Below are 21,172 nucleotides of genomic sequence, written 5' to 3'. Positions count from 1 at the left end.
CTGCTACTTAAACATCTTGTTCTTAAATTTGTAGCATAATTGTTATGATACAGTTCTAACTGCTAGGGTCATGTAGTTCTACAGTTCAAATTAAATATTAGCTTGTATTGCCTCTAGGTTTAAAATTAATGTACCCAGAAGAAATTTACAAAGGGCTAGCAATGTTGAAATAGCTCAAGCACAAACAGAGGGGTCCGGTGTGCTAGCAATGACGAGGCAACGTTGTCTAAAGTCCCTATTTGATTCCTCATTTGTCCATCCCTTCCCAGTGGCCTTTTCCTCTGAACTTTCAACAGTCTTGTGCCTAAGCACTTGGGTTCCCTCCTTGTTAAATGCCATTGATTCGCTATGCATATGTAACATCCCTTACTTTATTCTAGAAGAGGTCACTTTATTACCGTTTTAATTCCCTGAAGGGGTGATGCTGCCACTGCTCATCAGTTAGCAAAACTCAAGCTTTGGAGCACCATAATGTGTGCCAGAAAAAAATTTTCAAATGCTTGTATAATAAACTCAGAGTGGGGGTTGGTCACCAGAATTGTTAGATGGGTCTATTGCCTCCTAACTTTTGCTTCCTACAGTCTGAACTTTGATGCGCAGGTTACGGTTGATTACTTTTGATTGCATCCTAGTGGGAACTGGTTTCTCCACCCATCCTCATTCTCCGTGGTCTCAACTCCGAATTGTTCCTTGGTTTGGAGGATGCAGCTGGATCTGAGAGTGGGAGATGCTGTCGTTTAGAACATGAACTAGTTAAAGATATAATCCTGTGTTACTACTTTTTGTGGTCAAAGCAAAGACAATGCAAGAGTTATGTGTATATGATGTTTATTGTGTATATAGAACCGAATATGTAGATGTTTATTTTATCATCTGGAAGCTTTGGGAAACTGGACTTCGATAATTTCCCTGTAATGAATCCATTTCTCAAAAGCATTTTTTTCTGGGGGAAAAAAAACCCCACATTGTTCTCTGTAACCTCCCCAGATAGATACTTTTTAAAGATCTTGCTTGTTAAAGTGCCTGCCAGCCTCTTAGAGAAGTTGACAGTGTAGGTGATTTCTGTTAGCTGAAACACGTGGACTCAAAGCTTTTCCTATAAAGTGAATCTGTTGTGTAACATCACAGCTGGCTCAGAATACAGGTGCGTGCTCCTGCTCTCTCTGAGAAGGTAGAAGGGGAAGAGACCAATCCAGATGAGATGCAGGGGAGGAGGGGACACCCAACAGCAAAGACACCTTTGCAATCTTTGCCTAAACCGTATCTCTGAGAAAGAGTTTCTTGTTGCCTGTTTATCTCTGGGTTACCGCGGTCTCCTGCTCTCCAAGGTGGGTTGTGAACTCTGGGGCACTACTGAGATTGGCTGAGAGCTGAAGGACAGTCCCAAAGGAGCTTCAGTTCTGCGGAACCTATACAGCCTTCTTTACCTTACCTTGACCAGGTGCTTCGAGTTTGGAAAGTCAGGGGTAAGAACTGAAATTCCTCGAGGTAAGAAGACTCCCCTCTTAGGAAATGGACTCCTCCTGTTTTCTTACATGATGATTCAGGCACTTTCGCTTTTCCATATATAGGAGTCGCCCAGGAGCAAGCTGTGGCAAGCTGGAGGGAGGGACACATCTGTGTTCCATCCACTCTCTCCCTTCCTACCCGTCCTCACCTGTTCTCACGTGCTCACAGGCATTTAGGCAGAAGTCATCCCCGTGGCTCTGCCAAAGACAAGCCTGTTGGGTTGAAAAAAGAAAAAAAAAAAACAAAACAAAACTCAGGCAAAGTCACAGCCTTAAAATTGTTCCTTGGAAGAAGCTTGAGTGGAGAAGTGTGAGAAGATGAATGGACCTGTGGATGGCTTGTGTGACCATTCTCTAAGTGAAGAAGGAGCCTTCATGTTCACGTCTGAGTCTGTGGGAGAGGGACACCCGGGTAAGTAGGCTGTCCTGGACCGACTAGAAAACTGTCATTCCAAGCCTGTACTGAGGGAGTCGCTTAAAAATGGTTTTAATTGACACATAATCACATAATAATTGTGCATATTTATAGGGTACAGTGTGTGGTTTTGACATATGCATATAACATGTAATGATCAAATTAGGGTAATAGGCATGCCCATTGCCGCAGATATTTATGCCTGAAATCCCAGCACTTTGGAAGGCCGAGGCAGGTGGATCACCTCAGGTCGGGAGTTTGAGACCAGCCTGTCAACCCCGTCTCTACTAAAAATACAAAAACTTAGCCAGTCGTGGTGGTACATGCCTGTAATCCCAACTACTTGGGAGGCAGGAGAATCACTTGAACTCAGGAGGCAGAGGTTGTGGTGAACCGACACGTGTGATTATTATATTCCAGCCTGAGCAACAAGGGCAAGACTCTGTCTCAGAAAAAGAAAGAAAACATTCCAAATTCCCTGTTCTAGCTCTGTAGTCACCTTACTGTGCAATGGAATGCCAGAACTCATTCCTTTTACTCCCTGAGGATAGCTTTGTACCTGAGGGAGTCACTTTCGCTAGAGCTCTTCAGAGCAACGTGTGTGAGTTACTAAAAGGGATGTCTAGAGAAACAGCATAGAGTAATTTTGTAAAACAGTCCTTCGTGAGGAAACCGTACTGTGGCCCACCACCAGCATGCCAGCACAGTGGGCCCAAGACAGGAAGTAATGGCCGGCTAAGAGTATGGCACATGTAAAATGTATGATCAGCTCTTACCTTTTTATATGCATTTTTTTTTAAGTAAAGCTTTAATCTCTTATCAATGGCCAATTTAAGTCAACAGAGAATGTTCCTGAAACCAGACCATGGGTGACTAAATTTTGCATGTAAAGCACGTGCAACTTAGGCATGAAAGCCTGCACCCTGGTCGTTGCTGGGGTAGACCACTAGGTGCTGGAGACTCAGAGACATTCTCTAAGAGCAGAATAGATGACCTTCTTAACAGGCAGAAAATTTAGGCATTGGTTTTGGTCCCTGAAAAGTAGGTGGAATGTAATGTGGGGAAGTGAGAGAAGCTTCCTTGGTGTCGGTGAGGACTATGATCAGACAGTCAGAGCCTCAGGTGGTTCTCAAACTTCAGGGTGCTTCAGAATCCCCTAGAGGGCTTGTCAGGATACTGAGGGCTAGGCCCCACCCCCACAAAGTTTCCGATTCAGCAGGTCTTGGGAGAGGCCTCAAGAATTTGCATTTTTGACAAGTTCCCAGGAGATCCCGATGCTCTGGGGTGAGAACTGCACTGAGAACCACTGCTCTGGGAGACCCCTGGGGGATAGATGTACAGACTTCTGTATTTAAGTACCTCTTCAAAATTCATTTGCGTGTTTACCAACTTATTCCCAAGTCTGCCTTTTTCCCTCTTCCTTGCTCTTGTTTTTTCTCAAAGATATTTATCTTTCCTACCTTGTAAGTTGGCTTTGGATACTTCAATGCACTACTCCTTCCATATAATTTAGCCAGTGGTCCTTGGCTGGAGGCAATTTTGCCCCACACCCCCCAAGAGCATTTTGTATTGTCTGGAGACATTTTCGGTTATCACAACTTTGGGGGTGGGTGGGGTAAGGTGCTATTGGCATCTGTTGGGTAGAGATCAGGCACACTGCTAAGCATCCTACAGTTCAGGACAGCCTCCCAGCGAAGAATTAATTATGTGACCCAAAATGTTAATAGTGCAGCTGTTGCAAAACCTTGAATTGAATTGAGTTTTTTATGTGACTTAGCTCAGTTCAACGTAAATAGCCTCTTTCATTGTGCATAACTGTATAGACAAATTATCTAGGTTTACTGTATATTCAATCTCAGATACATTGCTGACTTGTGACACATTCCAGTCAGCTCCATGGCTTATGAACCTCATGTATAGCTTAGGAGAATGCTTCACTCCACCTGGAGGAAATGGGTTTTTTGGCATGCAGTGGCCAGTGGTCCCAAGAACGGCCCATTGTACTCCACAGCAATGTGCTCAGGGCTGAGAATGAACATGCCAGCCAATCAGTTGATTGTTTTGTGTACGTAATGATAGCCGATCCATTTGTCTGACTGTCCCTTGTACTTGCCATTATAATTGTTGAGGTAAGTCAGTTTCCATGAAGGCTTGGTGACTCTCTGCTGGTCATTCCATTGCTGAATTGCTCTCTACTAGAAAGATAAAGTTTTTGTTTTCCAGTTTTCCAAACAAACAAACAAACAACTACTGGCTATCTTAAACCTACTAAGTGATATTGACAAAAATTCTGAAAGAAAAAAGAGGTTCAGAAATGACCTCCTCGGCTGTGGTCTTGGTGTGTGGTGCTGTCTGGAAGCCCCTGCTGGACTCCAGCTTTGCTCCTCCTCACTGTTGGATTTTCCTAGGCAGAGTGGGAGCCTATAAGCTGTGTCTTTGCATAGGCAGAGATAGCCACAATTAGTGATCAGTCCGTAAGCTTCTAGGAACCCTGATGGGCAGGCATAAGGTGGCCAGCATGTATTTATTTTAGGGTGTTTCAGCAGCGGGAGGCCTTCGCTGGTAGAAGTGTGCAGAGGCTATGGACCCAGACAAACCTAAAGGTACTACCAGGATCTGCCACTGGCAGGAAGCTAAATTAAAAAAAAAAAAAAAAAAAAAGAAACAAACAAAAAGAATCTCAAACATATGTTTAGCAGTAGTTTCTAAAAAGAAGATGAGGGAGTTAATGAGTATCTTTAATTACTGAATTTAATAACTGCTTTTGAGAGCCAAACTGCTTGATTCTAGATCTGGATTCTTAACAGAAACATAATAATCTATTAAAAGCAGACTGTGGGTATTTTTAACATTTAATGAGCTATAATATATGTAAATAGAGATCAGTTTTATTTCTTAATTTGTAGGTATTGACAATTTGCGTAACCCCAAAGCAAGAGTGGATTTTCCTCCAGCACTATTTAGTGCTTTATATTCTAGACCACATGAGTCTTTAAGGCAAATAGTGGAAGCATAAAGTCAAATCCCAGGTCATGTTGAACCCTTGTCAGTTCTACCTTAATCGAAGAAGTCAAGACCAGCTTTAAGGACACCTGGCCTTCAGGAGGCTGAGTGTGTGGGAGGATCTGAGAGCTGCTTATAGAAGTATCCTGCCAAATAACAACAATGTGTGGGGGTTCTCTTGTAGAGTTCTTATGGGTGGAGTCATGTACTTGGGTGTGGTGTTTTATATACGATGCATTGCGTCTTGTGGAACCTGCCATGCATCTGATTTTACCTCTTGGCACCTAACTTTACTGACTTTTCTTAACTATTTTTAAGTTCATTTCCAGGACTTTTCTAGATGTTAGAATTAAAGGGAACATAATGAGGAATGAGAGACTTTTTATTTAGAAAAATGTGTGTGTGTGTTTGTATGTGTGTGTGTGTGTGTATGTGTGTATGTGTGAGCTGCTTTAGACTCCTAGAAGAGCTGATTTTGGCTGGGTGTGGTGGCTAACACCTGTAATGCCAGCACTTTCGGAGGCCGAGGTGGGTGGATCACTTGAGACCAGGAGTTCGAGACCAGCCTAGCCAACATGGTGAAACACCATCTCTACTGAAAATACAAAACAAATTAGCTGGGCCTGGTAGCTCATGCCTGTAATCGTAGCTACTTGGGAAGCTGAGGTGGGAGGATCCCTTGAACCCGGAAGGTGGAGCTTGCAGTGAAATGAGATTGCACCACTGCACTCCAGCCTGGGTGATAGACCGAGACTCCATCTCAAAACAAAACAAAACAAAATGTATGTCTCTTTTAGGCTATTCTATGACATTATATAGTACATGTCATCCAAAATTAGGCAGGAATGGAAAGAAAGAAAAATTTCAAAATATTTCTAATTTCTTATACTTAAAAAAAGTATTTTCCCTCTGGTAGAGTTGATATGTAAACTGAAAAAAGATCTAATTATTTCAACATTTCAATTTGTTATCACTAATGCTTTTATAATTCTGACCCACGTTTGCTCTTGTCCAGATAAGATCTGTGACCAGATCAGTGATGCAGTGCTGGACGCCCATCTCAAGCAAGACCCCAATGCCAAGGTGGCCTGCGGTAAGAAACACCTGGTCCCTTCCTGCTGGAGACCTAAGCGGGCTAGACTGAGAACTTAATCATGGGTATAAGACAAAAGAGCTGTACTCCTTAGTTACAAAATCCATGACCTCTGGTCTGCAGTAGGTTTCTCGATTATGAGACCTCCCCTGTGTCGTAACATGGAGGAAAAATATTTAGAAACAAACAGATCAAACAAATAGATAATTATTTTCAGCAAGGATCTGACATTAAATGTCTTGCCTAGCGAGCCCAGTGCATCCCCATAAATAGCAGAGGGTTGAATCAGCATGTGGCCTTTCTGAAGCTTGATCTCATTGGGAACAAGGAGGTCTTTCAAAGTTTTTAGGTGAATCTTCCAGATGAGATGAAAGAGCTTGAAATACAGGTAGCTGCCTAGACGGTTAAAAGCTATACCCTTGTAGGAGCCTGTGTTGGCTGCACAGACATCTGGCTCCTTCCCTTGTTTTCTTCCCTAGTTTGTGGTATGACTCAGGTTTTAACATAGTTAGTGTCCCCAGTTAATAGCAACTGGAAGGCAGCATCTTCATCATTTTTTTTTTTCAATAAACCAATGGCTTTCCTAAGAGACATTAATGTTAAACTAAAGTACTGAAGCCCTGGTTCCCATCTGCACAGTTGACTGTCTGAAGACTCATGTAGGCTGAAGATCTTCACCTTTATTTGTGGGAAAAGTTGTTTGGCAGGAAAACCTTTGCCTGGATTGAAGCCCTAGGCACAGTGGCAGAGTGAGGGAGCCTGAAAGGCCCCCAGGGTGATCAGGTCCAGCCTGTTCATTTTAGGGATGGGATCACAGTGCCCTCTGCATCAGGGCCTGGCCAAAGCTATGGGGTAGGGGTGCTCCAGGATCAGAGCCCTGCTCTCCTTATTGTCATTGTCATGTCCTGTCCACTGCATGGACCCATCCTGCCCTCCCTGGTTACATCCTTGCCCCTGTATTGAATACTACGGGGACTCATGCCCCTCTGAGGGTAGACTCTACCCTTCCATCTTTGTCAATATCTGGAGAGACAGTTGGCCTGCTTTGATTTTTGGTCCAGATCCCACTCCCTAAAGCCTACAGTGGAGATTTAGCAATGTGGGGGATGGAGGGGGGTCACATGTGTGGACTGCATTCTTTATGATAACTGCATACAACTATTATCTCCCTTTAATTCCTACACCGCAGTCTTATAAATAGCTTTATTAAAGAGCTGAGGGAAGAGAGACTTAGAGAGGTTAAATAAGTTGTCCAGGATCACAACTTATGACTGACTCTTTCCAAGACAACACTGGAAGATGCTCAGTGCTTGGTGCTGGGTTTTTTTTTTTTCTTTTTATTGGCATTTCTATTTTCCTTCTGAAATCCATTCCTTGTAAGGCCTCTTGTGTGTCTTTTTTTGTCTGCACTGTGAGAGGTCTGGGAATGTGAGCTTCTCTTTGCTGGCGCTTGGCTGCTAACTCTCCCTGCTCCCTTTCAGAGACGGTGTGCAAGACGGGCATGGTGCTGCTGTGTGGCGAGATCACCTCAGTGGCCATGGTGGACTACCAGCGGGTGGTGAGGGACACCATTAAGCACATCGGCTACGATGACTCAGCCAAGGGTGAGGGCGGGCCTCCGGTTCCGAAATCCCTGTTGCTGTCTGCTGATAGGGACCCCAAAGCTGAGTCAAACCCATGGCTTTCAGCCTGATGGGAGCGCCAACACTTCCAGAGGGAACACGCTTCTACACTCGTCCGTCAGGTTCCAGGGGTCAAAGGCTCTGGCAGAAGGATGGACAACAGGCGGCTGTGCCTAGCAGGCCCAGCGCATGCCCATCTGTTGTTGGCTGGGCTTGTTTCAGGCCTTACCTTATTGGTGCCGGCAAAGGCTAGAGCCCCCTGCCAGGCACGGGTGATGGTCTCTTGTTTTGTCTTAATCGTTTATGTACTTATACAAATGAGGAAATGGAGGCCTGGAGGGGTAAACAGTCTGTGTGATCTCACTCCTTTGCTTCCACTAAACATACTGCCAATCACAGACGTGGAGCAAGACGCCTCGGTCAAGAACTGGTGCTGACAGCAGGCGAGGCTGGTCCAGGTTAGCACCAGTGCCACACGGTGTGTAAGGCCACCAACCAGGGAAGGGGCATAGGCCTTAGCAGAGCCTTGAAGCAGATTCCAACGTCTGAGACTGAGCAGGCGAGGCAGCGGTATAGCCTGGAGGGCAGCAAAGGACTCAGGGAGCAAGCACCACGTGCCAAGGGACTGTGTGCAGTCACATTCTGCAGAAGCTTCAGGGACCCTTCATCTACACTGGCTTCCTGGGCAGGGCTCTGGCTCTAGTTCTTAGAGTCTCCACATTGGTCTCTGGCATTGGATGTTCAGGCAATTCCAATTTTTAAAGAAAAATTCATTTTGAGTCTCTGTTGGCTCTCTCCCTAATTCTCTGAAATCACCATGAGAGATTTGGTGAGCTCACGCCATGGCAAAAAGACCCTCCTACCTCCAGGCCAACCTGCCTCGATATATACCTGTAATCAACATGCACAGAGAGAAGCATGACTTTAAAGGTATTCATTTCTGCCTGTGTCCCATAGTGGTTGCTTAGGGTGACGTATGCCATCCTGTGGGTCAGGGTATGCAGAGATGCTGGCACCCCACCTTTGTAAATGAGAGAGCCCACTCATGGTGTGATGGTGCAGACTCACAGAGGCTCAGTTCAGTCACGGCCTGGTGCAGCCCAGCGCAAGCATGAGCAATTAATATTGGTTGAGTGCCTGACAGTGATTTTGAGACTCATTGGAAAGTGAAGCAGTGAGAGCCAGTTGATTCTCCTGGTTGGGACCTGAAGGTATTCACAGAGGAAACTCATTATCCCACAGCAGCAGCGTCCTGAGGCGCTGGGAGCCTGTTCTACCAAGAAAAGCCAATTTGTTTATGTACATTTAGACCTTATTCAAGTGCAAACCTTGTTCTGCATTAGACAGCAGGGAAATTTTCCAGGAGGCGATGTTCCCTAAAAAGGGAGAAATGAGCAAGAGCCCAGCCATGGCTGAGTTGGGCTCAGCTGCCTAAGGTTCCCTGTGCCCTAGCTTGTCCATTAGCCTGTGCTCCGTGGGTGACTGGGTGCACCAACAGCTTTAGCAGGGCCTCATGCCAGTGGCTCCTCACTGTTGCTGGCGGCCAAGTTGCTGGGGTCATTGTCCTTTCCAAGCCCTGTACCTCTCCTCTTGGTTCCCCAAGTTATGTTTTTCCCAGTTCCTTGGAGCTCTTGCTTGATTTTTGAGTACTGGGGAGATTGAATATTTAGACAAGCAGTGATTAGGTAAACTGAAATGTTCATTGTAGAACAGGGCAGCCTTGGGCAGTTAACTCTAAAGATTGTTCATTGATTAGTGCATTCAAAACCATTCATTAGGAAACAGGAGGGTGTAAAGGGCAAAGGTGACCTGATATGTATTCCCAGGGTGGCAAGAGCACACCGCCTCAAATGATGCAACATGAGGTGTCCAGGGGTAAGTCCCTGGCATCGTGTGTAATGAACTGCAGGCAGGTCCAGGGACGTGCACTGAGAGTGGACGTAGTTGGCACGTGGGGTGGGAGTGGGAGGAAGAACATTCTAGGCAGGGATGTAGTGGAGATGGAAAAATATATCATGCTTACGGCTAAACCCGAGTTCATGTTGGCTCAAGGAGTCCTGGGAGCAAGGGGTGCGTCCGACTGAAGAGCTTCGGTTTTATTGCTTGACAGTAGATCCCACCTGAAGCTTGGATCTGTGTGTTTTCTCTGTAAGCCCTTTCAGGCTGTGTGGGTAGAATAGACGGGAAAGAGGATGGCTGCGGGGGTTCAGGAAGAGGACAGTGAGTGTGTCACTCTGCTTGACCTTGTGGTAGGGGTGTCCATGTATTCAGCCCCTTATTCTCACAGTCCCCATGGCTGAAGGAGGTAGTTCCTTTGTGGGACTCCTGGGGCTGGGCTGCTGCTAGTCCAGACTTCCCTGAACCAGTGCCCAGTGTGCTAGGGTAGCAGCCCTGCACCCCATGCCTCAGCTTTGCAGACAGGAAAGGGCAGGTGGCTTTTCCATTTGCCCTAGACCCTGTGTACGTACCTATGGGAGTCAGAGGACCCTGGCTCTGGGAGTCTGTCTGAATAGTTCCTGTACCCTCTATTTGTTCAGTATGTTTCATAGTTGGGTCAGGCGCACGGCTGGGCTTCTGAGTGACAGTGTCGAAAGAGCTCTTGATTTTCTCCTAGTGCAGTGATGCTGTGAACTGGGTTCTGGAAGGCACCTGTGGGAGAGCCTAAGGGGCAGGGTGTGAGTCAGCCACTGTCCTCAGCCAGAGGAGCCTTGGGATCACCTTGGTTTAATCTGCAGGTCTCTGTAGTATGTGTGTGTGTGTTAACCAAGGTGTAATTGAGCACAGCAAAATGTACCATGGAGACTATTGGTCGGCCAAAGAGTTCCACAGGATAGGGTGGGAAGGTGCAGGGCCTCCCCTATCCTGGGCCTTAGCTGTGGGCCTAGACGGACCCTAGCTAGCTAGGGATCCCCCAAGCCGACACCACATGGCATGTCAGGAACCCAGCCATCTGTCAGGAAGCCCGTGGCCCCCTCTATGTGACCTGAGCCCCTCTTAGGCTCATTTTCCTCCACCTAGGCTTCGACTTCAAGACCTGCAATGTGCTGGTGGCCTTGGAGCAGCAGTCCCCAGATATCGCCCAGTGCGTCCATCTGGACAGAAACGAGGAGGATGTCGGGGCAGGGGATCAGGTAGCTCAGCACTGCATGTGGGAGCTGTGTGTTGAGCTGGCTGGGGAAGTTCATGAGCAGTGGTTACTCACACTGAGGGGTGGACTCTCATTCTAGTGCAAGAGCCAGGAGTGAGTTGGGCACCCCAGCTTCGTGGCTGTGCTGTGGATGGCTGTGGTCGCTGATGCCGGGTTTGGGCTTGTCTCCCCCTCTTAGAGCGCTGGGGGTCAGGGACGATGTCCTTCCCCTGCACGTGCCAGTGGAAAGCTGCACAGAGGAGGCACCCAGTCAACGTGGACGCATCAGGGAGATTCTGAGCTCTGAGAGCGCTGCGGTCCTCTCCGTCTAGGATGAGCGCCGCTCAGCTTGCTCTCTCGCCACAGGGTCTGATGTTCGGCTACGCCACCGACGAGACAGAGGAGTGCATGCCTCTCACCATCATCCTTGCCCACAAGCTCAATGCCCGCATGGCCGACCTGAGGCGCTCCGGTGTCCTCCCCTGGCTGCGGCCCGACTCTAAGACTCAGGTGAGCGACTGAATCACCCCGGGAGAGCCCTAGACAGAAGCTCTAACACCCCCAAATCCTCTTCATTCTGTCATTTTTAAGATCAAAATATTCAATCTGGGCACTCAAAGAATGGTCAGTTTTGGAAAAGAACTATTTATGTGAAAAATCTTTAGCTAGAGATGCCTTCCACCACATTTTATTTTTAAAAAATTTCAAACATACAGAAAAATGGACAGAATAGTTCTGTTTTTGTTTGCTTGCTTGTTAGCAAACGTTGACCGATGAGTCCCCAGATCCTGCCACAAACATACTTCTTAACTGTCTTCCATATTTCCAGGCCTCTTTGTCCTGAACAGGCTGTCAGTTGTCTGAGTCTCCTGTTTCTGTGCTGTCTGTGCTATTTGTGCTGTGTCTGCACTGTCTGTCTGTACTGTCTGTCTGTCCTGTGCTGTCTGTGCTGTCTGTCTGTCCTGTGCTGTCTGTGTTGTCTGTCTGTGCTGTGTCTGTGCTGTGTCTCTGCTGGCTGTCCTGTGCTGTCTGCCTGTGCTGTGTCTGTGCTCTCTGTCGTCTGTGCTGTCTGTGCAGTGTCGCTGCTGTCTGTGCTGTGTCTCTGCTGTCTGTCTGGGCTGCCTCTGCTGTCTGACTGTGCTGTGTCTGCTGTGTCTGTGCAGTGTCTCTGCTGTCTGTCTATGCTGTGTCTGTGCTGTGTCTCTGCTGTCTGTCTGTGCTGTGTCTTTACTGTGTTTCTGCTATCTGTCTGTGCTGTGTCTGTGCTGTCTGTCTGTGCAGTGTCGCTGCTGTCTGCCTGTGCTGCGTCTGTGCAGTGTTGCTGCTGTCTGCCTGTGCTGCGTCTGTGCAGTGTCACTGTGTCTGCCTGTGCTGTGTCTGTGCTGCGTCTCTGCTGTCTGTCTGTGCTGTCTGTCTGTGCTGTGTCTCTGCTGTCTGTCTGTGCTGTGTCTGTGCTGTGTCTCTGCTGTCTGTGCTGTGTCTCTGCTGTCTGTCTGTGCTCCGTCTGTGCTGTGTCTCTGCTGTCTGTCTGTGCTGTGTCTGTGCTGTGTCTCTGCTGTCTGTCTGTGCTGTGTCTGTGCTGTGTCTCTGCTGTCTGTCTGTGCTCCGTCTGTGCTGTGTTTCTGCTGTCTGTCTGTACTGTGTCTGTGCTGTGTCTCTGCTGTCTGTCTGTGCTGTGTCTGTGCTGTGTCTCTGCTGTCTGTCTGTGCTGTGTCTGTGCTGTGTCTCTGCTGTCTGTGCTGTGTCTCTGCTGTCTGTCTGTGCTCCGTCTGTGCTGTGTTTCTGCTGTCTGTCTGTACTGTGTCTGTGCTGTGTCTCTGCTGTCTGTCTGTACTGTGTCTGTGCTGTCTCTGCTGTCTGTCTGTGCTGTGTCTGTGCTGTGTCTCTGCTGTCTGTTTGTGCTGTGTCTGTGCTGTTTCCATGCTGTCTGTCCCACTGTGGCCCTTTTTTATATCTTTGTTTCTTATGAAAAGGTTTTACCTCTGTTGTTTCCAGCTCCAACCCATGGACCCTGACTTCTCTTCTCCCTGAGTGTTGAAATCAACCAGAGGCCTGTATTTGAAGGCCAGGGTGATGCAAGTGTTATTGGAGACTCAGGCCTCCTGGCACCTCACTCCTGTAACCCCTCCCTGCTTAACCCCAGTGACCCCTCTTGTGACTCTCAAGTTCCTGGCACTTTGTCCTGCACGACCTCTCTCCCTGTGTGGATGCTCATGGACCCCATTGGCACCTTCACATACTCAGCTCCCACATCTCCCACCTGTGGGTTTCTCTGGATCACTAGCCCCATTTCTCCTTCACCCTCCAAGCAGATGGGCCTTGAGAGCCTGCCGTGTGCGCACCCTGCCACCTCCGGCCTCCCCTCCCCAGTCCTGCTCAGCGCCATCTCTCTCCACCGATGTCCCCAGTTTGCCCCACCAAGCATCCCTCTTGCTCCAGTCCAGCCTTCCCCAGGGCTGCCATCATCTCAGCCAGGTGGGGATCAGCACCCCACCCTCCCACACGTTCTACCTGCCTGGAAACTCCAGTTAATTCCCTTTAGGCTTTACTTTTCATTTCCTAGTATCTATTCGGTGTTTCTCAACTTTTGGCTTCCTACAAGGGGAAGGGGGAAATCCACTTGTTATTCTGGCATTCCGAACCTTTTGTGGTCTTCCAACTTCACCTGCCTCTGCCCGTTCCACCCCATCTTTGCATAATCGATATCATTTCACTCATGGTCCCCTTGTTTCTTAGTGCTTTGCTTTACCTGAGCTCTCTCTCTCTGGTCCTCACCTGTCGGCCAGTGAAGTTCTGCCTCTTCTAGGATGCCATCTCTGGCCACCAGCAGACAGCGCCTTCTCTTGTCCGGCACTTGGAAGCACCCATGGCACTATAGCTCAGTGTGGTATGTCTGTCTCCATGTACAACTCCAGCTGCACAGAGATGGAGTTCCTTCTTGTGCAACTGTCAGGCCAGGGACAGGCCAGAGGTTGCATACTGGCTGTACTGGGGCAGGGCAGCGTGCTTGTCTCCAAAGGGAACCCTTCCCTGGGACTTCTGTGTTATCCACATGACCCCCAAGGCGGGGACGGGAATCATCAGCATTCTTTGGGTGTTCTTGGAGGTTGTGGGTTAGGAGAGCTAAGATATGTCGATTATAATGGCACCCAAAGAAAGGATTCCATGGTGTTGGCATGCCCTGGCCTCTCCTGGACTGGAATGCTGCTGTGATGCAGAAGCAGCGTGAAGATTCACAGAAGAGGAAGTCTTAGAACAGGGAGGGGAGGCAGCCAGTGGCACAGACTGTTTTTCTCTCCCTTGTGCAAGAGAGGAACGGAGGGGTCTCCTCCTGGGCCTGCTGAAATGGGTTCATTGTGCTCAGATATGAATGAGAAGGTTTCTGGGTCTAGGAGGGAGGGAGGGTGAGATGGGCCCTTCTAGGGTTTCCCTTCCTTTGAAGCATTGTCTCAAAAGTGCCAATACGGATACCAGAGTCAGCCTCACTCCCCCGCCACAGGCATGACGGCAAACTAGCTCCAGTCGCTGGGGTTGCAGGCTTGCTGTGGGGCTCCAGGAGGCCCCTTGCCTGCCAGCTTCCGAGCAGCCTGGCTTGCTCTCCACACTCCCTGGGCCAGGACCGGCTTGCCTAGGCCCCCTTCCCTACACCCTGTTTGTGAAGGAGTGTCTTCATCCACCCGGAGTGCTGGTGCAAGCAGGATGGGTCTTTCCACCTGAACAAACCCCGGCTGCTGATAGTGCGGCCTGGGTGGCGGTGCAGATGGCTATTTTTGTACCTGGTCAGGGCTGTGTTTTCCATGGTGTGTTTTTCCCCACGTCTTGCTGACATGGTGAGATAAGTGCTGTGCTTGGGGCCCTTTACTCTGCCACTCTGTTCTGCAGTTCTGCAAGGCCGCTGCGTGGAGTCTGCCAGGTGTGGGTGGAGTCACCCAGGGAAGCAGCGAGCACCCTCCCCAGCTGAGCACCCTCCCCGGCTGAGCACTCTCCCCCGCTGAGCACCCTCCCCCAGCTGAGCACCCTCCCCCGCTGAGCACCCTCCCCCGCTGAGCACCATCCCCAGCTGTGCACCTTCTCCTAAGGCTCCATGCAGCAGACCCAGTCCTAGAGTCTGCCACAGACAGTACCTCTCTTCCCAGGAGTCCCCAGGGAGTCCCCAGTCACCCAGGGGAGTAGAAACACTGAATAGATGTTAACAGTCTTCCCGGGAGGCCCCAGTCACCCAGGGGAGCAGTGAACACCCTCCCTGGCAGTGCACCTTCTCCTGAGGCTCCATGCAGCAGACCCAGCCTTAGACTCTGCCACAGACAGTGCTTCTCTTCCCAGGAGTCCCCTACCCCCGATTCCAGCCCCTCTCCCAGGGCCCTGTGTGTGCACAGCCCCGCATGTGAGGGCTGCTCTCAGCCTATGATGTCTGTCTGCATCTGCCCGTCTCATGCAGATCTCACGTGCAGGGCTCTTTCTCCTGTCTCTTCTGGGCCTTCCTTGTTGCTCCTTAGACCAGGCAGAACACAGAGCAGGAGTCTGATACAGACCCAGGGTTTGACAGGTACCTGAGTAGCCTTGGGCAGATAGAGAGCTTGCTGCAGGCACAGGCCCAGGGAGCCACTGTTTGCTGCCTCGGGGTTCTGTCCAGGCCCTGGGATGGGAGCAGTCCTGTACCCACTGAACAGTGTCCCTCCCAGGGCCATTTGGCAGAGCTGTACCCCTGCAGGCACCACATGCCCCCCAAATCTTCTGAGCCGTGCTCTTGTGGGTCCACACTGCTTTCGGCAATATTGGGCCTGGGGCCAGCACAGGGTCTTGAGTGGCATCCAAACTTGTTCTCAGAAGAGCCCTGTCTACCAGCCCATGCAGCTCCAGGGCAGGTCCCAACTCTTCCGGCTGTGTGATCTTGAGCAAGGCATTTACATTCCAGAACGTTAGCTTTCTTATCTGTATCACTGGCAGGAGGAGAGATACCTCCTGAGACATAGGGGGGGTCAAGAAAGGACTTTGGCCATGGGGACATTTGCTGGCACGTGGAAGCCTCTGAGACAGTAGAGACATGTAGCGGGTCATAAGTTGAGAGGAAACTCAAGTCTCCAAGCAGTGCTAATTGTGGTTCCATGTGGGAATAGCTGGGCCTTCCACCCAGTCCTCCCACAGCACCAATCTTCTGAATGTAAGAATGTGTCAGATTAACTCCCCCAATGCCCTTTGAAGACACGAGGCTCCTCTTGGCTCCTGGGAGCCTTTCCCACTTCCTGGGTATCTGTGCCTGGCTACGATGTACGTCCGCTCGGCCTCAGCCTCACAGGGTCTTCCCCACCCTTCTGATGGACAGGTGACAGTTCAGTACGTGCAGGACAATGGCGCAGTCATCCCCGTGCGCATCCACACCATCGTCATCTCCGTGCAACACAACGAAGACATCACGCTGGAGGAGATGCGCAGGGCCCTGAAGGAGCAGGTCATCAAGGCCGTGGTGCCGGCCAAGTACCTGGACGAGGACACCATCTACCACCTGCAGCCTAGTGGGCGGTTTGTCATCGGAGGTCCCCAGGTGCATCCTTGTCTCTGAACGAAGCCTGGTTTGTCTTTGTTACTGAGGTTGCTTATATCTTGGTGCAGGAAAATCGCAAGAGCCAGCTTGGAGTGGCTCAGCTAGCTCTGGCCATGGACTAAATGTAGTCAGTGAATTTTGGCCTCTGTACATTTAGTGTATTCTCTGTGGGGAGGGGGGCTGCTGTGTATCTGGCAATGTGTGAGAAATTGGGGGCATGTACCTAGGATTCCTCCACTTAGTGCCACCAGACCTTCCCACTCCTGCCGTCTCAAGTGGTCACTGACCTTCCCATGGCCGCTGTGCCTCGCCCTGCTCTGACGTTCGTTCCCTGCTGCAGCATTTGCACATGGTCAGCTATTCCCAGGCAGCTATTGCCAGGTCTTTGCCACAGGCTGCCTCTGGCTCTTACGGCCAGCAGGCTGGGGCAGGGTGTTTTAGATGGGGTACCACTGCCCCCACTCCTGTACTGCAGGCTTGAGGAGCTGGAGGTTGCCGAGTACCACTGCGAGGCTGCTGCCCCCCACTCAGGCCCTTAGCTGTACATGCTTTGCCACAGAGCTGAGCCCCATCCCAGGTTCCAGGAGCAAGCGTAGTGTAGAAACACAGGGTAGAAGGAGGTAACACTTACTGTTTTTTCTTGCAGGACTTCTCAAAGCCTAGACATACTAGTGTGAACTGTGGATCTCTAAAAGTGGGGGGCGGGTAGAGTATGCAGACTTCCCCAAATCATTCCACATAGAACTCCCAGCCTTTTAAACACATCACTGTTGATGGGTACTGCCCAGAGCACACCCAGGAAGTGGGCAACGTGGCATTTGCTAGGTGGCACCAGCCAGGCCACAACCCGGGGTTGCATTCATGACAATGCAATTCCCGCCTGCAGTTGCATCTCTCCGTTGTGATGGACTGAGTACTAAAGGCATTAGGGAGTGGCTGGGACCCCAGAGAACAGCTGGCCCGCCTTCTGCACTTTTTAATGAAGCTTTGGCAGGTTACCTGATACCAGTATGTGGTCAGCGACTGAACTGGGTGTGGAGTCCAGAGTTTTTGGGCAAGGGGTCTTAGGAAAACGTCTGTGGGCAGCCCCAGGGCATCCTTCCCGAGTGGCAGTTCAGCGGCCGCACGGTGCTTCAGCCCCTCCAGCATCTAGGGGCTGGCTCTGCTTCTCATCTTGATTTCTTTCCTTCTGCAGGGGGATGCAGGCGTCACTGGCCGTAAGATCATTGTGGACACCTATGGCGGCTGGGGGGCTCATGGTGGTGGGGCCTTCTCTGGGAAGGACTACACCAAGGTAGACCGCTCGGCTGCATATGCTGCCCGCTGGGTGGCCAAGTCTCTGGTGAAAGCAGGGCTCTGCCGGAGAGTGCTTGTCCAGGTAGGCCCCCCCAGCTCCCCACATCATCCTGTTGCAGCAGAGGACCCCTGCCCAGCTCTGCCCTGAGTAAGGGGATGTTGGCCCAGTGGGAAAGCCACATGCTTTGCCAAAGGTTGTGACTGTGTGATTGTGTTGGGCCCTGTGGCCAGGGCTCTGAAAACCTGCGGGAGGGAAAACCAAAATCTTCCAGAAAGGGGCACGTAGAGGAGCTACCCTGGGTGATGAGAGCAGGAAAACTGTGGGGGAGCATGTTGGGCAAGAGATGTGTGGGCCCCGCTGCTCCCCCAGAAGACAGCAGAGCTTCCAAGAGGGGCAGGGCCCGCACACAGGCTTCAGTCCCTGACGCTGCACCTTGCTGGAAGGTTTCCTATGCCATTGGTGTGGCCCAGCCGCTGTCCATTTCCATCTTCACCTACGGAACCTCTCAGAAGACAGAGCGAGAGCTGCTGGATGTGGTGCATAAGAACTTTGACCTCCGGCCAGGAGTCATTGTCAGGTGAAGCGGCACGCACTGCTGTTACGGGGGACCTTGCTCCCCCCTCACCCAGATATTCATTCACCTCACCTGAAAGGGAGGCAGAAAGGAGGATGTTTCCACTTCTCAGCAGTGGGAGGGTCTGTGAGCTCTTGGTCCCGCACAGCGCATCCCCAGTGCAGAAAGCCTGGTTGTCAGGTTGAAGGAGGCTGCTGCAGGTCCCCACTGGCCCAGCCAGCATCAGTGGGCCATCTCTGAGCAGCTGGGAGGGAGGTGGGGATCTTAGGAAAACAATTATTAATATAAGGCCAAATGGCTCAAACGGCTGGGAATCGAGTCGGCAAGTCTATTCCCTGTTTTCCGGAGCTTGGTGGTGTCGAGATTGGCCTGGGGCTGGTCAGTGGAACAGGAGGAGAAAGGTACCCAAAGGTTAGAGTTAGGTCTTGGTCCCTGAACCTCCTCGCATCTGTGGGGTATAAAATGAGACCGTGGTTGGCACAGATAGGATGTGTGTGCCAAACTGCCTGGGGAGGTGAAGTGCCACGTGAGGAGGGCTGTGTTACAGTTCGTTGCTCACTCCTGCCCTTGAAATCCAGAGGAGGAAACCCTGCCCTTGTTCCATTTTTCAATGCCCTTCCTTTCTGCTCGACATGCAGGGATTTGGACTTGAAGAAACCCATCTACCAGAAGACGGCATGCTACGGCCATTTCGGAAGAAGCGAGTTCCCGTGGGAGGTTCCCAAGAAGCTTGTGTTTTAGAGCCGAGGGAGCTGGGCCTGGTCTCGCCCTGGAGGCGCCCAGTGGCCACGCTTCTCTTCCCCAGAGCCCTGGCCACTGACCGCCTTCTTCCCAACCCACCACCCCTTGGGGCAAAGCCAGGTCCCTCTCATTTCGCCTGTCCTGTTACTATCATGGCTGGCCAGAGGCAGGTGCTTCCTGGTGCTGGAAGTTGGATCTTTATGTGAGGATGGGCATGGTGTTCTCCTGCTGCTCCCTCCAACTGGGGCAATGTTAATTTAGTGGAAAAGGCACCCCCGTCAAGAGTGAAGTTCCTCACTCACCTCCCCCCAACAGCTGGACTCTGATCAGCTCCCCCTCCCTCTTCTTGGCTGTGCCAGATAAGGTCAGCACATCTCACAGCCCTCAGGGCTCCTGTGGGCCTGGGCTCCTGGGCCTCCCTTTCACAGGTAGCCAGCACCCTGAGCCAGGGGCTCCAGAAAGCCTCTCCCGGGCCGGGCACACAGCAGGGATTAGAGCAGGGCTGATGTCTCCTAAGCATCTGTGATGTGCGAGGGACCCAGCCAATGACTGATCTCATTTTTTCTTCACTGCACCATGATGAGGCAGTACCTTTTATTATCCCATTTATAGATGGGGGAAACCAAGGCACAGAGGGGGTCTGGATAACTTCCACAGGGTCCCACAACCACGAGTTGAGGCCTAGATGTGTAACTAGGAGCTTTGACTCAGGAGCCTATAACGCACCCCCACCCCACTGTTGTCTCATGCCAGTAACAGGCTTAAACAAGGACAAAGCAGATTCTGAAATGAGGCCATGGACTCTGTCCTAGAGGCGTGAGGTTATTGGAAATTAGGGGATTAACCCCCATCAGCTCTTGTTGAGCTCTGGGCAATTGTCTGCAAAGTGAAGACGGGACCATGGGACGATTTTGTTTGCTTCATGTGTCCCAGAAGATGGTCAAGGGGAGCTGGACACCTGGCCCATCAGGGTGGGCTGGAGTTTGGGATTAACCAGCAGCTTTAGAATCCCAGCCTCCTGACCACTCAGGGACATGCAGACATTGGGGTTTTGGACTTCTGGGACAACTGGTCTAAGTCCAGGCCAGTCCTGTCAGGGCTTCCTGGAGCAGAAGGAGCAACTTGTCCTAGCACAGATGGCCACCCCTTAGACAGAGGCCTTCAAGTCTTTCTCTTTCTCTGGCCCCTTGTATCCTCTGTAGGCTGAGTACATTTGGAGGGAGTGGGTGGGTCCTTCAGATGCCCCATCCGGGGAGGCTGGTCCTAAGGCCTCATGTTAAATAGGTGGGGCTTGCCTTCTGGTGGTGGACAAGCTACTGAGATGTCATGAGGAGATTCTGCCTTTGCCAGGTGACTCTGTGGGGGCAGGTCTGCTCCCAAGGGGCCTGAGCAGTCCCTGGCCTGCCAGGGTCTTGGAATTCACCTGCCTTTCCATCTGTGGCCGGTAGTACCTGCCCTACCCGCCCCACTTGTCCTTAGCCTGGACCTCTGCTAGCAGCATCTCTACCTTCTCCCCAGCTCCTAGGACCACATGCTCAGGCAAAGGCCTCCATGGGCCCCCGGGGAACACTGGGGACTTGGCTTCTTTCTAGGATGCGTGGTGCTTGTTTGGGCTGGAAGAGGCAGCCCAGGAAGTCTCATCTGGGGAGCAGGCAGCCTGCATCTGGGCTTTGGCCTGGAGCACAAAGACCCGGGCTTTCATTTTCTATCAGACAAAAGGAAATTAAGGCAACAAAGGAAGCCCAGCTCCTGGTCACCTAGGAAGCCTCAAATTCCTGCCAGTGGACCGAGGGAGAGGTTTGCAGGTGCCTGAATTCCTCTAACTTGGGTCATACTCGATGTGAAAATTCAGAACTTTATACTTTTCCTTCCTTCTAGAGAAATATGAAACTGAAGCCTTTATTTGTTAATAGTTCCTGCTAGAACAGTGAATAAAAACTCAAGGAGCTACTACCCTATGCTTATTTTTTTTTCTTCACGACACCTGCTCTGTGTAGCATGCCCTGGCTCCCCCACCCAACACCGGTGGGAGTTGGTACCCTCCCCTCGGGGTCACTCCATCCTGTACATGGACTAGGTTTTCCTTGTTACTAGCAACTATGTTAAGCCACACCAGTGCATGTTCATTCCTCACCACACCTCACCGAGGTGGATATTCTTAAGAAGCCCATTTTACATGCGGGCCCTGAGGCCCAAAAAGGGTGAGGACCAAGGACAGCGGTCACCTCTAGATCCTTCCTGAATTCTGTG

At 50.6% G+C, this 21,172-nt stretch overlaps 2 protein-coding genes across 4 annotated transcripts in view; both read left to right on the top strand.

The window, feature by feature from the left end:
• The window catches only part of DYDC1 (DPY30 domain containing 1), a 62,249-nt gene extending 60,488 nt beyond the window's left edge, over positions 1–1,761 (top strand). For both annotated transcript variants that reach the window (XM_010330387.2, XM_003942548.4), the window contains exon 8: positions 1,572–1,761. The gene's annotated coding sequence lies outside the window, so the exon portion shown is untranslated. The remainder of the gene's footprint in view (positions 1–1,571) is intronic.
• MAT1A (methionine adenosyltransferase 1A) lies at positions 1,580–20,875 on the top strand. 2 transcript variants are annotated; one of them, XM_003942547.4, is made up of 9 exons: positions 1,582–1,920; positions 5,942–6,019; positions 7,501–7,623; positions 10,660–10,772; positions 11,135–11,278; positions 16,092–16,310; positions 17,506–17,688; positions 18,051–18,184; positions 18,820–20,875. In XM_003942547.4, exons 1-9 carry the CDS (start codon positions 1,827–1,829, stop codon positions 18,920–18,922), a joined length of 1,191 nt encoding a protein of 396 aa, XP_003942596.1. In that variant the 5' UTR covers positions 1,582–1,826; the 3' UTR covers positions 18,923–20,875. The 2 variants fall into 2 exon arrangements, with proteins under 2 accessions (XP_010328688.1, XP_003942596.1); XM_010330386.3 differs by lacking the exon at positions 7,501–7,623 and having other exon boundaries at positions 1,580–1,920.
• The last annotated feature ends 297 nt before the right edge of the window (positions 20,876–21,172 follow it).

This window comes from Saimiri boliviensis, chromosome 12, assembly GCF_048565385.1.
Source record: "Saimiri boliviensis isolate mSaiBol1 chromosome 12, mSaiBol1.pri, whole genome shotgun sequence".
Classification (NCBI taxonomy): domain Eukaryota; kingdom Metazoa; phylum Chordata; class Mammalia; order Primates; family Cebidae; genus Saimiri; species Saimiri boliviensis.
This window is presented reverse-complemented; position numbering and strand designations above follow the sequence as displayed.

Bases quoted from the DNA above. Each gene is read 5' to 3' on its own strand.
- MAT1A (XM_003942547.4), top strand. From the start codon at position 1,827: ATGAATGGACCTGTGGATGGCTTGTGTGACCATTCTCTAAGTGAAGAA. The intron at 6,020-7,500 runs GTAAGAAACACC...GCTCCCTTTCAG, and splicing joins CAATGCCAAGGTGGCCTGCG to AGACGGTGTGCAAGACGGGC. The intron at 10,773-11,134 runs GTAGCTCAGCAC...CTCTCGCCACAG, and splicing joins ATGTCGGGGCAGGGGATCAG to GGTCTGATGTTCGGCTACGC.